The sequence below is a fragment of the Anopheles darlingi genome, chromosome 3, assembly GCF_943734745.1.
Source record: "Anopheles darlingi chromosome 3, idAnoDarlMG_H_01, whole genome shotgun sequence".
Classification (NCBI taxonomy): Eukaryota; Metazoa; Arthropoda; class Insecta; order Diptera; family Culicidae; genus Anopheles; species Anopheles darlingi.
This window is the reverse complement of record NC_064875.1, coordinates 34,140,939-34,155,938: the sequence shown is the minus strand read 5'-3', so window position 1 is coordinate 34,155,938 and position 15,000 is coordinate 34,140,939. Positions and strand designations below refer to the sequence as shown.

Genomic DNA, 15,000 nt, shown 5'->3' with positions numbered 1-15,000 from the left:
AACAAAAACCTACAAAAAAAAATAGCAGTAGAACCAATAGGGAATGTTGTCAGAGTTGATCAAGCTAATGAAAGAATAATGAATTCTTTATATTTCACCACTTTGGAAAAAGCGTGACTCGATAGTGGCTGATTGCGGTAAATGAGAGCTAACACATGAAATGCCTAAAGAAAACAGAAATCTCATGTTGATCGTAGCATGAATCATTTATTCCAAAAGTGTTCTACACTTTCTTCCGCATTCAACCGCAAGTAACGGTGTAACACTGTTGCTTGAGAAAGGAAAGAAGAAAAATCAAAATTTTGAAACAAACAACCAGCACAAAAACATGAAACACAAATAAAATGGTCTATAAAGCAACATTGGAAAATCCATTTGGACGTGGCGCGCAACTTACGATGGCCCAAAAACCGAAACACCACACTCAAATGGGAAATTACTTAGGGGGTCATGGAAAAGAAGCTACCTTTTTCTAGAAATAGTGCATCTTTTTTACCTTTGAGAAAAGAGTGATTAATCGCAACTGAACAAAACCAGACAATGCCATGATGCTAGGTTGGCGTATTTTATAAATCAACAATCGTTATAGATATCCAGTATCCAACCCGCGCCCTATCCGCGACCAATGAAAAAGTAGCCTAGATGTACGTATAGAAAGAATAGTAGAGCAACATTGTACAGAATTGCTAAATTAAACATGAATAGCATGGTAGTGTTCATGTGAAAATACAAAACTAAGAGTTGAATAGAAATTGTAAAAAACAAACACATGAAATGAGGTTCGGGATTCGCATATAAAGAACGTTAAAACACAAACGCTAAAATTTATGACATTAGCGTGCTTTTTTAATAACCGGTTGCTACATTTTTATTTTACTGTTGCGATTAGTTTTTCACATGATTATATTTCAACATCATCTTGTTAGATAAACAACACTTTCCGTCGCGATAAATAACGAACATATGCTAGATATTGTTCCCCCTTTGTTCTTTTGCTTTCGGAATTAAGCTAGGGTAACCCATTCGTTTCATAGATACTGGTATATCAGATTGTTAATCAATGAAATTCCCAACAAAAGGCCTTCCCGCATGGTTTTTTTTTAATATCATTATTTAACACAAATTGAGGACAATTTATCAAAACTTGTTTTCTCAGCTCAGGAGTAGGGGCTTTGCACAAACATCATTTCAAAAATAGAAAAAAATATATTAGAAGAAGGAATTTCGATTCATTTCCAAATGAACAAAAGGACTCACAAAGAATTTCAAAAAACACAACCATAAAAGAAAACTCTTTTTCTCTATTCCTTTCATCCTTTTCGTGCTTCATATATTGTGATACCTTGGTCATAATTTGTTGGAGCTTTTGTTGATACGCATGGCTTTTGGCACAACCAAGAAGGCCCCCGCTCGGGGTAGAGCAATGGCAGAAGAACCGTTCTGTTCCCAAACAGGTCTAAAAGAAGAATTTTAATCCTTAAATTTGTTACACGTAACTAGAGCATATTTTTAAATATTGAACACATAAAACCGGAATGCTAAAAACAAACAACTGCTGTATGTTTCTCGTTGCACAAGTCGTAATGAATCAACGTATTTAGCGCGAAAGAAGTGAGTGAGTGAAATACTAGAAAAGTCGGGCTGAAGTGGACGAAAGGGTGAGCTGGAGCGTAGAACAAGGGTGTGATATCAAAATAAATGAAAATCAACAAAACACTGAACAAAAATGCAACACCTTATGTAGTAATTATTTACAGTTGTGAAAGTCTATGGGAGACACCTAACTTCTCAAAACCTATTGGAAACTTTAAAGCTAAAGGGAAGATCACATCAAGTTCCTATGAGCAAGCGAAATTTTCGGACCCTGAACAACAGATGATTGTCACTGGCGGCAATCCCTGGCATTTTCCCTGGCATCCGATAGTCCATTACGTTGCAAGATTGAGCGTTGTTTTGGCCTAGGCCATGTTTTATTGGTTTGTTCTAATTATATCTCACATAGAAGCTGGTCCTAGAGCCGTTGCCGGGTAACCGATTGGAAGTTGTGTAAAATTGCCAAGTTGGCTTGGTGCGCAGACGCAACACGTGCGAACGCAGCCCCCTCGGAAAATTCGCAGACAAGTCTGCGCACCAAGATATCTGCACTTGAAACTGATCTCGCCGTCCTGTGTACACTTATCTAACCAATGCGCGATTACGCGAGACGATCTGGGCCACCCTAGTGCCGCCAGTTTCAGTCGGTTCATCGTCCGAACAAGTATGGATAGCCATTTTGAGGAATTGTGCGCGATACAGAAAAATGATGATCTCGGCAGGTACGTGAGATTGATTACATCTACCATTCAGATTTGGAAATCATTTATTGTTTCCGATCATATTTTAGATTTCTTGTCGCTAAGCGTAACATCAAAGCTGGCGAGTTGATACTAGCAGAAGAACCGATCGTCATTGGACCGTATTGGGATGCGGACATCAGTTGCCTAAATTGCTTACGAGCAGCCAGTCGAACATGCAAGTGAGTTGCTGTAAATCGTTGATATGAATGTTAAAACCCACTTAATGAAATGTTATTTTGATTGGCGTAGAAAGTGCCACAAGGCACCGTTGTGCAGAGACTGTCAGCAGCACGATCAAGTGGAGTGCGAATTTTATGAACGATCGACTAGCTTAGGCAAAAACTTTCTGTTTGATCACTTCAACATCGTCACACCCGTGCGGTGTCTACTGCTGTACCGCCGCGATAGAGCTAAGTGGGACCAACTCATGGCCATGGAGTCCCACTGCGAGAGTCGTAGGGGTACGGAAATCTGGGACATTCACGAGCAGTATGTAGTGCAGCCAATGCTGCATGAGGATGCGTTTCGCACGATGGACGATCTGATCGTAAATGCGGATCTGCTGCAACGCATCTGTGGTGTGCTGGATGTGAATACATTCGAAATTCGGGGCAACATGGATAGTCAGGGCGTGCAGATGAACAATCTGGCACGTGGCCTCTATCCCCAAACCTCCCTCATGACGCACAACTGTCGAACAAACACGCTGATTGCGGTAGATGGAATGTCGAAGTTGCGATTGTACGCATCCGTAAATATAATGTCAGGCGAGCTACTATACTACAATTATACAAGGGTTTTGTTCGTAAGTAGATAGATGATGTTCTTAGAAATAATAGGGATGATCGATAATTTCAACATTTCTATCGTTCTTCTAGAGCACGTTCGAGAGACAGACACATCTACGCAAAGGAAAGTACTTTGTGTGCACTTGCGAACGTTGCCGGGATCCTACGGAGTTTGGGACGCATCTTAGCTCGATCAAATGTACTGAATGTGCCGATGGTCTATGCTTATTCTACGACGAATCGTAAGTATGCTGTCTCCTTTTACTCGCTGAGATATCAATTGTAAGTTTGTGCGACTTCTCCTTCGTAGTCCAAGATGGGAATGTAATTCCTGTGGGCATCAGTTGCAGCGCGAGTATGTGAATCATGTTATGTGTGAGGCTCGGGAAGATGTTTCCAGCTGCTGTAAGATCAAATGTTATGTTTTTATGTTTTAATGCGATTATAACTATTGCGAATGGTCAATACTAACTCTTTTCTCCCATTTAGCGCTGGATATTCGTAACCTAGAGAAGGTGATTGGAAAGCATTCAAAAACACTCAATCCGCATCACGCGCTGGTATTGGAAGCTAAACAGAACTTGGCAGGAGAACTGCGTAGCATGTGCATGTCATATGAGCCTCAAAACATGCCGCGTAATGCGCTCCGACGAAAACTAGAATTGTGCGAAGAAATGTTGCAGATTCTCCGTATTCTGGATCCTGGCATCTCGCGATTAACCGGCATCGCACTGTATGAGTACCATGCAGCACTAGTGGAACTATCGCGACGTAACCATGGCACAGGAGAAATTAAAACTCCCGAATTGCAGGTAACGAGATCAAGGAGATGATAAAGATGATGGAAAAATCCTACTCTACTATACTGGAATTCCTTCGTTTTATTACTCGCCAGGAAAATTTACATAAGGCCGAGAGTGTTCTGAAGGAAGCGATCGGAATGCTTGTGTTCGAACATCCCACCACACCCGAAGGTCAGCTCACGAAGAAAGCTATGTGTGAGCTTAAGGAATTGCGTGAATATATCCAAAATGTACAAGCACTTGCGGAGGACGAGAAAACCGATCGCCAATTTAGGGGTAAGCGGACTGCCAACGGCAAGAAATTTGTTAAATAATGCTGTCAAGATAAGCATTGATTCAAGACATTCAGTATGTCCTCAAGAATCGCCGATCGCTCACGACAATACGGTGGTTGACAGTAGACACATTCGTGAAGAAAAGTGTGCAGCAGCCGTACTTGTGATGTACTTTCATCTGACTCATTTCGTAAGATTTGTTGATCATAGTGCAGAAACCCGGCAGCTGTGTTTCCATTAAGATTTTCTAGAAGCAACTGGAAAAGATGGAAACAAAAAAAAACTATTTGGAGAACCGAGCAATCGCTGTGAAGAGCTTCGACAACTGAAGTGTTCTCGTTGAAAAAGACATCATAAGCAAGAGACATTTTTCAAAATAAAACAAAAATGAATTCATCATAGCTCATGCACGCATCGATATTCTACATATGGTATCACAACTCAAGCGTGCAGAAGAATTCTCTTACCTGACATATGGCGAAATAGTTTAAGTCACTGGTGCGATGACTACAAACATCGTTTTGGGAGTACGCAAAGCATCCATCGCACTCTATTCTGCTATGCACATGATGTCGATCGGTCTCAAATGTGGTCGCATGACTGTCTATCACTATAACATTGTTCAGGTCAACAATGGACAAGGCTATCGCTTCATGGTCTTGTTCGATCTTCACAGCGATGTTATCGGGACTTAAATCCGTGAGAATAAATCTACAAAATCATTAAAATGCAAAATTAAAGTTATGAACCCTAAGTCATAAGTCTAGCAAGTAGCGGGTTAACGAAAATGCGTTACCTAAATCCGTCGATTCCTTCCGTTGTGATAAATGCAACCTTTATAAGCTCACGTGCAATCAGCATGCGTAAGTGAAGCGGGCTGTTGTAAAAGTTACTCAATGGTTCACCGTCGTGGCTTTCGATGAATGAGAATCCAAAGTAATAAAGTAATTTTGGAAACGGCATCCTAACTTTGTGCTTAGATGCTAGCTTCAATAATAGAGGTTCAACGTTAGTGCGAACTGCGAGCAGTTTCCAAAGTTCTGTTGTCCGATCTAGGTCGATGGCATGTAGAAAACGATGTAACGAAGCTCGGTTACCATTTGCTGGGCAGAAAATACAGCCCTCGATACGTCTAGTGTCCAGGATATCATTCTTAAGAAACATCGCACTATCTTTCGAGTTGCCCGTCAAAAACCAGCTGCAAACAGCAGGTGACCCTGTCGATGGTATCTTTTGCAGTACCGTATCACAAAAATTACGCTGCAACGATTCAACTGCTTTGTGTCGGTTCAGTGTCTTCATAACAGCACGTTCCGTGCCACGAAACGTGCCCAATGTAGTGCTGTGCGCGTGCATGAGGTTATTAATTTTGTTGAACCAACTTCCGTGCTGCGTTTCAAACAGTTGGTCAGCATGCCAACATCCAGATTGTCTGTTGAAACATTCGGGGCACAGTTGGCGTGTTTCGTATTCACAAGTACTCTCAAGTGGACCTTTTCCTTCGCTGGATTCTCTGGGCTGGTATCGCAACACAATGATCATAAACAGAAACGCATAATATACAGAAACTTTGGAAGACATCTGAACAGGTGTAGGAATAGTGCTATCATACAATGCTGAAAACAAAGGACAAATAACTGTTAGCTTATGAAGGTGATGTATAAAAGGAAAAATTATCCATAAAAGATAGCGATTATGGTCGGGTTATACTAAAACATGCCCATGAAAGGATCGTCGCCCATCAAAAGCTCTATTTAGCGTGCTGCATGATGGTGAGGCCTTCATCTACCGGCGCCTCCATCACCGTAACTACCAAGGCTCGTAGGCTACATGCGAAGGACACTAGATGCGTAGTTATTTATTTTTATCTAAAGAAAAGGGAAGAACCTGTGCCATACAGGAAGTCATGAAACAATTCGCATTCACAGAGCCATTCCGTTCGACGAACAACGTAACGTTCGTTATGTAACGTTCGTTTATTTACATTGACTCCACGCAATCTAGAGTAAAACAGCTGATAATGAAAAATAAGAGCACCAACGCCTTACGATACTGCATCGGGCAGTGCAAATAAGGCCGCGTCGGACTTCAACCTCGCGAGCATGCAATATTAACTCAGCTTCAGTGTTCCGACATGATGTTAATCATTTAAATCATTTAAAAAGGGCAAACATTTTCTGCGTTAAAAGCACAACTTTAATACGATAGATTTTGATACGATAGTGCGTTATCTGTAACGTTCGTGAAGATTCTCCCTACCGCGTTGAGCTGCTAAAAGTGCAGATCTGACCGAGTCTCTACACGACAGCGAGAGCAAACAAAAGAAAGACACAAAACAATTGGTTTGTTTAAATTTTTTGTATGTAGTTTGATAGCGATATCTCTCGTCGAGAGTTCTCGTTGCCGTGTATGGACATGAGAGAAGCGGCTCTAACAGCTCATCTAGACGGTCATGAGAATCGCGAGAAATTGTGCAATTCTCGTTTTGAAAATAGATGCTGCCACACGGAGCGAAAATTTGCGCGCAAATTTGCACATTAATGCCAAAATGTTTTCGCTTCGTGTGGCAGGCGTAAAACCCCGAAAATTTATGCCGAAATGTCAAACGTATTGTTTTCATCTGTGTTTTGGCCGCTGAAGTTGATTTCCGAATAAATTTTGCAGTTTTTAACGATTTTGTTGCTGTTGCTGTTATATTTATATTAAAAATGCAAAAACAATACGAAAAGAACCTACATTTTCGTAAATAAAGCGTTCGATAGCGTCAAGGGTTCAGCGAAAAAGTCCGCGGACGTATAAAAGTTTGACAGCGTGTAAGGGTTAAGCGAAACCGTTTTGGCATTAATTTTTTCGTTTGCGCTAGGGTTTTCGCCCCGTGTGGCCACGGCTAATGAGTAATTTTCCGTGCTGCCGCCTGCAGCGCTGTCAAACAATACCAACCGTCTTCTTTTGTTGATAAAAACGACAGCACAGGAAAACGCAGACTGCATTATTTCATAGATAGTTTGATTTTTAGTTATGCGGCGCTACAACCGACGAGCGGTCTTGGTCTGCCACAAAAGATTCCTCCACCGCTCACGATCGAGCGCCGTCGTCCTCCAAGTCGGTAGTCCTGCTATTCGGAAGGCCTGAGAAGACTTTACAGGCTGGGTCGTCGTCTGCCATTCTCACGACATGCCCAGCCCACCGAAGCCGGGCGAGTTTCATGCGCTGCGCGACAGTGAGATCGTCATACAACGCATATAACTCCGCGTTGTATCGGCTTCTCCATCGTCCCTCCTCACACACGGGGCCAAATATCCTTCTGAGAACTCTCCTCTCGAAGGCGAATAGAAGGGCTTCGTCCGTTATGGACAATGTCCAAGTCTCAGAGGCTTATGTGAGCACCGGTACTATATACGTTGTAAACAGTCCTTCGTCCTTCTCGACAGATTTCTCGAGTGAATTAGTTGCCGCAGGCAAAAGTATGACAAATTTGGTACTTCCGATCACCATGTCATTCGCGATTGCGGAGTTGATCAGCCTGCTACCGTTATCGTTGCTGTGCTCGTGTAGACTGTGAAGTCCAGTATATTGGCGGTACACTGGATCCCTACCGATTTTGGCGTTGAAGTTCCCAAGAATGATTTTGACGTCATACTTGGGACATTGGTCGATAGCCTTGAGGAGGCGGCCGAGAGAGACAGCCGCCCCTGTCCTGAAGTACAGGCGCTGTTTGGAGCCGCCCCTAACCTGGAAGACAGACGCTCCAAAGAAGAAACCTCGTTTGCTGGAGGTAACTTCTCCCCCTCCTCTCGTCTCAACCATACCCAGCCATTTTGTAAGTATGTCTAAACGAGATCGAGAAACGTCCAGAGCGAGAAAGAGATTCCCTCTTTATAACAAGAATGTATTCTCATTCTCGCCATTCTCATGACCGTCTAGATGCACTGAAACGTTCTAGCGAACTCACACAGCGATTTAACGCGTGCCGCGGGGAAAAATAAAAATAAGAACCCCTCGCAGCTTGGCTGCGGTCAAATTGATGCTAGCCAGAGACTCTCTGGGTTAGTCTTCGAGCCACGGTCGACGTTGGTCGGATCGCTGCAGCTTCTCTAACAGCAGTTGTGCCATCATCCTACAGGATATATACTTATCATAAGAGCAGTGCAGATCGCCACATCACGGGCTCAATCCGAAAAATCATAAGTGTACTTCGAGCAGCAAAATTATTGATCCACCGGGGACAAAGCCATCTCAAGGGGTATCAGCGCATCTCGTGACCAAGGCCGAGCAGCGAGAAGTCAAAGTGCGAATTCTAAGGGCATATTACGTAATGTTTGTGTTTCTGCTGGATAGTGTTGCCCGGTGAACTGTTTTGTTCCTGCTACCTAGTGGGATTCTGTGCGGCGTTCGACCCTCCACCAGGTGTATTCGGTAGCCGACAGGTTCCACAAAGAGTGTTCATCATCCAACCTTATAAAGGAACTACAACAGTGCGTCTGCTGCGCAGCATAAAATGGAACCGAAGGTGAGCCATCGATTGCAAACAAACGCTAAAGCAAACGCCCTTGGCAAGTAATTACAGCAAAAAGGCTACTGGGATGAGAATCAAAATTGTTTTCTTAAACACACGGCAATTGCTGAACCGTGCACGAGAATCAGCACGCTTGGGCGGTCTTCATAGATGGTCTCGGCAAGGGAGGGCTTGACTCGCTGCTGTTGTCTGAGAGCAGCTTGTGTAATCAAGTTCAAGTTCAAGTCGCACAGGTTTTTCTTGCCAGCGTTCCTTCTTCTTCCGCTGAAGTGATTTTTGAGGTTGCCGTACTGCTTCACGATTGCGATGATTTAACCGCAAAGCCACCATCTGACCGATCCAGGCAGGCTAGGAGGAGCTTGTGAACAGAGGCTCGTCCACGGTGAGAGACGCTGTTCAGCGGTAAAAACCAGTCCATCCGTCCTTTGTGAAAGCCAAAAAAGCGGTTTCATCCATACGCGATACCTGGACAATGACCTTTCGCTCAGCTTTAGTAGAGCACAATCTATCAGCAAACGGAACATATGATGGCCGCTTGACGGGATGCGATAATTTCGGATGCAAAGATCGTATCCTTTATTGATTGATAAAGGCACGGCTAAACATTCGAAGCTGAAACAAAGATAGATAACGGTTGGTCGGGAAAAGCCATTCGGAACAAAGAGTTTAATGATTCATTCAATGAATTTTGGAACCATTATGTTTTGTCTATAAAAAAAGGTTATCGCGACGGCATGCGGTGGAAGTGCTGTTCTATCAATAACCGTCATCAGGTAGCAGCAAGTCCTTGTCTTTTTCTTATCTCTCAAGAAGCCGCTATAAGTACCGTTTAACACGATTGTTTCGTGATTTGTTGTGTGATGCTTCCAAGAGTAGACCACAATATCCTCTAGTAGTAACTTGAAATCTATTTGTCAATCCTCGTTTAATTGCCAGAGTTATGAGGAGCATAACTGCCATTCAATGGTTAGCTATTGATTGACAAATCATAAAGACTACTCTTCTACGATAAGGGATCGAACTTATCAAGTTATGGTCATATACATGTACCTTACTGGATGATGATTTATCATCGTTAGGAGTACCATGTTAAATTGTTCTCATGAAATCAGGCATCGCTTTGCAACCAACAGTAGTTATCAACATTATCATGTTTCATCTTCTTGTTCACAGATATCACCCAGCGATGCGTCATATGAGGGCCAGGAATCCGATTACGGCCAGCGGTTCAATGAACTGCGTAAAAACAATCATCTAGTCGATTGTTCCTTCCGTGTGGACGATACTATTTTCCATTGTCATAAGCTGATTCTATCGGCCGCTAGTCCCGTATTCGAGGCGATGTTTTACGGGGCACTAGCAGAGAAGCAGACGGTTAACATTTCCGACATTAAGCCGAGCGTGTTTGAGCGCATGCTCGAGTATATCTACGCCGGTGCTATCGATTTCGGAAACATGCAGAACATCGAAGAGCTGCTTGAGCTGTACTACTGTGCCGAAAAGTATATGATCAACAGTCTGCACAAGCAATGCGTCAACTACTTCGGCAAGAACATCAAACCAAATAATGTGCTGAAAATACTGGACATTGCCTACCGTATGAATCTGGACGATATTATTTACTCGTGCATGTGCGTGGTGCGGCATTTTCTATCGTCCGGCGTGAGCCTCAGTAACATCATACTCGAAAGCAATCACCATCTCTCGAAGGACTGTGTCGATCTGATCTTGGAGGATAAATATGAAGTGAAAGATAATATTATCTGCCTAGTGCGTGCCTGGTGCATCACGGAGTGTGAGCAAAACCGGCTCGAAATCAGCAGAGATAGCATTAAAACGGTTCTGCAAGACATTGAGCTGCCCGACTCGCTCAAAGATACTATCGTCGGCTGCAGTTTTACCTACTTTAAACCAATTGCCGGTGATAAATGTGGTTGGATACCAATTCAGCGTACACACTATAAGGCTGTCCGCCCGCTGATCATTGGCGACGAGATGGAGTACGAGGTTAATATTAGCAGCAATCGTTTCATAGTCCTGAAGTCACTTTGCATAAATAGCCGTCTGTTGCCGCAGCTCAACGTGTTTGATGTGAGACAAGAAACCTACACGGAAAAGCTGTCCGTAGAGATTTCCACCAACTGTAGCAACAATCGACAAACCATTTATCAGAAGGAACATGTTATCTGTGATGTAGCGTTTAATGGAAGCCTGCAAGTGAGTCTGTCCGAGCAAATCGTCCTCTTTCCGGATGTGGTTTACCTGGTGTGGCTGAAGTGGGACGCTAGCAGCATAGGATACGAGTATCCTCGCGGTATACTATCGTCGTACGGGAAGCGCAAGCAGTTGCTGGTGAACTTTAACGAAAACATGTATATTCATTCAAGCGGCAGCGTTTTGAATGGAATCGTGTGTGATCTTTACAAGTAAGATGTGCCGGGGTGCTGATCTCTCAGATCTGGATTTTCTTTTTCTTGGAATAAATACCCATCCCTTCTCGTCTGATACTCATAATGTCGTTTTAATGATTCTATGAACTTACCTTTTTTAGATTTATATCACCAACTAAATGAAGAATCGTTAATTCTTTAACAAAAATAAACGCTTTTTCCTTCACAGTAGTAATCGGTTCTGAACCGGTTCTGGATATTTCAGTGGCGAACGTGGGCGTATAAACGAGCGTTCAAGTCCCCACATAACCTGTTCACAAAAAGCAGGCCCAGAAAACTGTCCGGTTAAACATTAACCGGCTATCTTGTGTACTTGTTGTCAAACGGTTCAGTCGAGATTGCAAGGGAAGTGGTTATGAGGGGTGAAAATCAATAAAAATTCAGAACAGCAAATAACAAAGGAGTTTGTAACAACAAAAATTGCGTTTTCTCCTAAAGTTAAGTGTTTTCCCGTGAATGGTTATGTTGTAAGATTGCTCAGTTTGGTGTTGAATTAGGTAACCATTTGATTCTGGGAAGCCACCGTTAGTTTGCTTCCTTGATCTTCCTCCGATCAATCCACGAAAGTCTAAAGATGAATATCAAAATGCCGGATTTTGATGTGAAAAAGTTCGTGAAAGGCGCGGGATCCACGCTCTCCCGAGTAGTACAGGTAATTGCCGATAACCTGTCATTGGATTACAATTTGCATCGAATTATTCTACAACATCCTTTTGTTGAAGCTCACGGAAGAGAAACTCGGAACGTCGGAGAAAACCGAAATGGATGCCCGATTTGAACACTTGAGCGAGCGGTCGGATTCTGCTAAACTGTGGACGGAGAAAATAGTACGAGACACAGAAGCGGCAATTGTGCCGAATCCGGCAAATCGAGTAGAGGATTTCATTTTCGAGAAAATAGAAAAGCAGAAACCCAAACGACTCAGCAACCTTGAGTACCTGGGCCTGGACATGATCGAGGCTGGCGGGGAGTTCGGCCAAGACGGTCCATACGGCAGTGCTTTGATCAAGGTTGGACAAGCGCAGCAGAAACTCGGTTCTTGTGAGCGTGACTTCATTGGTTCAGCCGGAATGTGCTTTATTCAGCCGCTTAAAAAGTTCCTCGATGGCGAAATGAAAACCATCACCAAGGAGAAAGGCATCCTGGAAAGCAAGCGGTAAGACAATCAGTTGACCATTTTGAACAACTGTTAAGGTCACTAATTCGATTTCTGTTTCTATAGACTCGATCTTGATGCCTGCAAAAACCGCGCTCGGAAAGCTCGAAGCATGATCGGACAGCAAACGGTAAGCAATGATTGCATTAAAACATTAATATGTATCTCTATATAGTTGTTGACTGAAGAGAAACGTACACACATTTCAACTACGTTAACTTTGTTGAGCCTTGCCTACTGGCAAACGTAATGCTTAAGCTGGAATAATGCGCAGTAGACTAACTATTCCGTACATTTTCAATGCATCGACGCATAGAAGGATGGAATATCGCCAGAAGTGGCATTAGAACAGGTACAGTGGCCCTTTAATCGAATATCGACCTAGTAACCGGTAGCAAAACGGCTCATATTGTAATAGATTTCTTGATTTGATTGTTGCGTCGCTTATAGTTGATTTGTTTTGGTTCACATAATCCCACAAACGGCATGCGAATCGACATCCTTAAAAGAATCATCCTTACTAGAATAGCTATCAGCTATATTTCAGATCAGCTCGATCAAGTATAGAAATCGATTGTAATTTTGTCTTTTCACATTGCAGGCGGAACGCGACCTTCGGGTAGCACAGTCCGAGTTCGATAGACAGGCGGAAATCACCAAACTGCTGCTGGAAGGAATCAGCACCACCCAAGCAACACACTTGCGCCACCTTCATTCACTAGTCGAGGCACAGGTTCGCTACTATGGCCAGTGCAACAAAATTATGTCCGATTTGCAACGAGAATTGGTTAGGTAAGTGTAGAGTGTTCGATGCATCCCGTATCATATAATCTGTTGGAACAATTAAGGGATACCATACCATTTTGAATATGATCGTTAGGATAGGTACGTTCTGTTGAGCTTCTGTTTAAAGTGAACATCTCATCTTTTGATCCAACAATTATTTGTCATTAACTCATCGTTTGCAAAACCCCGTTATGGTCGATTTGTTCTTTCTATCCCTTGCTATCCTGTTTCTGTCTCTATCACTATCTCTCTATCTCTCTTCTCTTTTCTTTCGGGCTGCTCTTGAATCTTGTAATTGATATAAACATGTAAAACCGATCTATCTCAGCATGCGCCCTCCAACGCCAAGGTTGCGAGTGAATAGTGAAGATATTGATCTAGCTTGTGGGCCCCCCTACCTAAGCAAATCCCAGACACTAGACAGCTCACAACATTATCAACAGACGATTACACTGCATCCGGCTTGTTCCTCGGGAAGGACAAAAGCATGTTCGATCGCGTCTTCCTCGGCACCAGAGACTTTTTCGATCATTGACGACAGTATCATTGCTGCGTTGGTGGCCGAAAGTGATCCAAACGATGTGTCCGTCCTTTAGGCTCAGTTAGAGTTGCATCCTCCACAAATGTACTATATCATTTCTCTTCAGTTTACGTGATTCTGTATTGTAGTCAGCGCTTTCAAAACGTTTTCTTTGTTTGTAGTTTAATTGTTGTAAATCGGTGCTTAACATGTAAAACCCTACATTTTCTTGATAAATGTGCAGTAGCTAGGATAGTTGCCGTTAGATTAAATCAATGCGTGCATTGAAACGGTTGATTCGTTATTAAGTCTGTCTAGTCGAAACGAATGTAGTTCACTAGCATCGTCGCCATTCAGTTTGTAATAGAGGATAGGTGCATTTTCATTATTGTTTCAAACGCTTTTTAGTGGATCACATCCGTTAGATGTTAATGCTTACAAAAACTAACACGAGAGATAGTCGGGTATCCTATTTGTTTAGGATCGTCGCAGTTGCCTGTTGTGTGGCTGTCTTTTGTTATCGCTCTAATTTTTTGTCTCCTACGGTACAAAACGATTGATCGATACGGCGCCGGTGTGACTGATTGTATTGGATTTGTTTTTCACGGTTATCCGATTCTGAATTATTCCATATCGCGTTCGGGTGTTTTACAAATGTAGTTTGGGTGGCCCTCAACCGTATGTACCAGTTGCGGGATATGAAGAAGAGGATACCTTAACTAATCGAATGAACAACATCGAGCTGGGAGTCAACGCCGGTTATCACCGGGCACGTGTACTCTGTTCGTACGATGCTAAGGACGGTACCGAACTGAATCTCACATCTAATGAGGTAAGTCTTAAGTTGCAACCGGTCTTTTCTATATTGCAACTTCAATTATACGTTTATGCTTGATCTTATTTTCTCCCGTAGGTGATCTTTGTCTGTGAATGCAATCCGCCGAACAGTGACTACATGAACGGCAAGCAAGGTTTGCTCAAAGGATTGGTACCCAAGGCGTTCCTTGAAATGTTGGATGATGAATAGGAAGGGGCGATTGGCTGGCGCCAATCTTTTGTTAGATAAATGGTGAATCAATGATTCGCTTTGCACCAAAATTTGCCAGGATATAAATATTAAACATTACTTGTATGGTTACATTAATATAGTAAGCTGTTGCAAAGACGTTCACGAATGCCGTGAGTCGAAAAAGCGTTTAAACACTTCTAGCAAACAATTGTCGTACACACGGTTCAGCCATGAGTAACGGTAATCTTTCATCCATAATGCCACAAGTTTCTCTAATTATAGCTAAACATGGCCAGGATTCTTTCGTATCTGATGTTTAACCGTGTGAAGTTATATTAGTTGCGCGATATTAGAAACCGCC

General features: G+C 42.8%; 5 protein-coding genes across 8 annotated transcripts in view; 4 read left to right on the top strand and 1 right to left on the bottom strand.

The window, feature by feature from the left end:
- LOC125956373 (uncharacterized) overlaps positions 1 to 1,819 on the top strand; it is a 10,330-nt gene extending 8,511 nt beyond the window's left edge. The window contains exon 8 of the mRNA XM_049688166.1: positions 1 to 1,819. This exon is cut by the window's left edge and continues 2,576 nt beyond it. The gene's annotated coding sequence lies outside the window, so the exon portion shown is untranslated.
- Positions 1,539 to 4,241, top strand: LOC125955469 (SET domain-containing protein SmydA-8-like). Its single transcript, XM_049686605.1, has 8 exons — positions 1,539 to 1,658; positions 2,003 to 2,315; positions 2,384 to 2,515; positions 2,586 to 3,141; positions 3,215 to 3,366; positions 3,435 to 3,529; positions 3,614 to 3,936; positions 4,020 to 4,241. The coding sequence occupies exons 2-8, from the start codon at positions 2,260 to 2,262 to the stop codon at positions 4,239 to 4,241; spliced, it is 1,536 nt and encodes a 511-aa protein (XP_049542562.1). The 5' UTR covers positions 1,539 to 1,658; positions 2,003 to 2,259.
- On the bottom strand, positions 4,022 to 11,503 carry LOC125956375 (divergent protein kinase domain 2A). Its single transcript, XM_049688168.1, has 4 exons — positions 11,261 to 11,503; positions 4,999 to 5,818; positions 4,670 to 4,913; positions 4,022 to 4,459 (listed from the first exon to the last, which is right to left on the bottom strand). Exons 2-4 carry the CDS (start codon positions 5,781 to 5,783, stop codon positions 4,247 to 4,249), a joined length of 1,242 nt encoding a protein of 413 aa, XP_049544125.1. The 5' UTR covers positions 5,784 to 5,818; positions 11,261 to 11,503; the 3' UTR covers positions 4,022 to 4,246.
- LOC125956374 (BTB/POZ domain-containing protein 2-like) lies at positions 8,227 to 11,232 on the top strand. The gene is made up of 2 exons (XM_049688167.1): positions 8,227 to 8,712; positions 9,892 to 11,232. The coding sequence occupies exons 1-2, from the start codon at positions 8,701 to 8,703 to the stop codon at positions 11,146 to 11,148; spliced, it is 1,269 nt and encodes a 422-aa protein (XP_049544124.1). The 5' UTR covers positions 8,227 to 8,700; the 3' UTR covers positions 11,149 to 11,232.
- Positions 11,501 to 15,000, top strand: part of LOC125956376 (endophilin-B1) — a 4,522-nt gene continuing 1,022 nt past the window's right edge. Inside the window, exons 1-7 of one of the 4 annotated variants that reach the window (XM_049688170.1) lie at positions 11,501 to 11,820; positions 11,891 to 12,324; positions 12,391 to 12,454; positions 12,641 to 12,676; positions 12,926 to 13,116; positions 14,291 to 14,462; positions 14,544 to 15,000. The exon at positions 14,544 to 15,000 is cut by the window's right edge and continues 1,022 nt beyond it. In XM_049688170.1, coding sequence (XP_049544127.1) covers positions 11,743 to 11,820; positions 11,891 to 12,324; positions 12,391 to 12,454; positions 12,641 to 12,676; positions 12,926 to 13,116; positions 14,291 to 14,462; positions 14,544 to 14,657 — 1,089 coding nt within the window. In that variant the 5' untranslated portion in view covers positions 11,501 to 11,742 and the 3' untranslated portion in view covers positions 14,658 to 15,000. The other 3 variants (XM_049688172.1, XM_049688171.1, XM_049688173.1) reach the window with 3 other exon arrangements.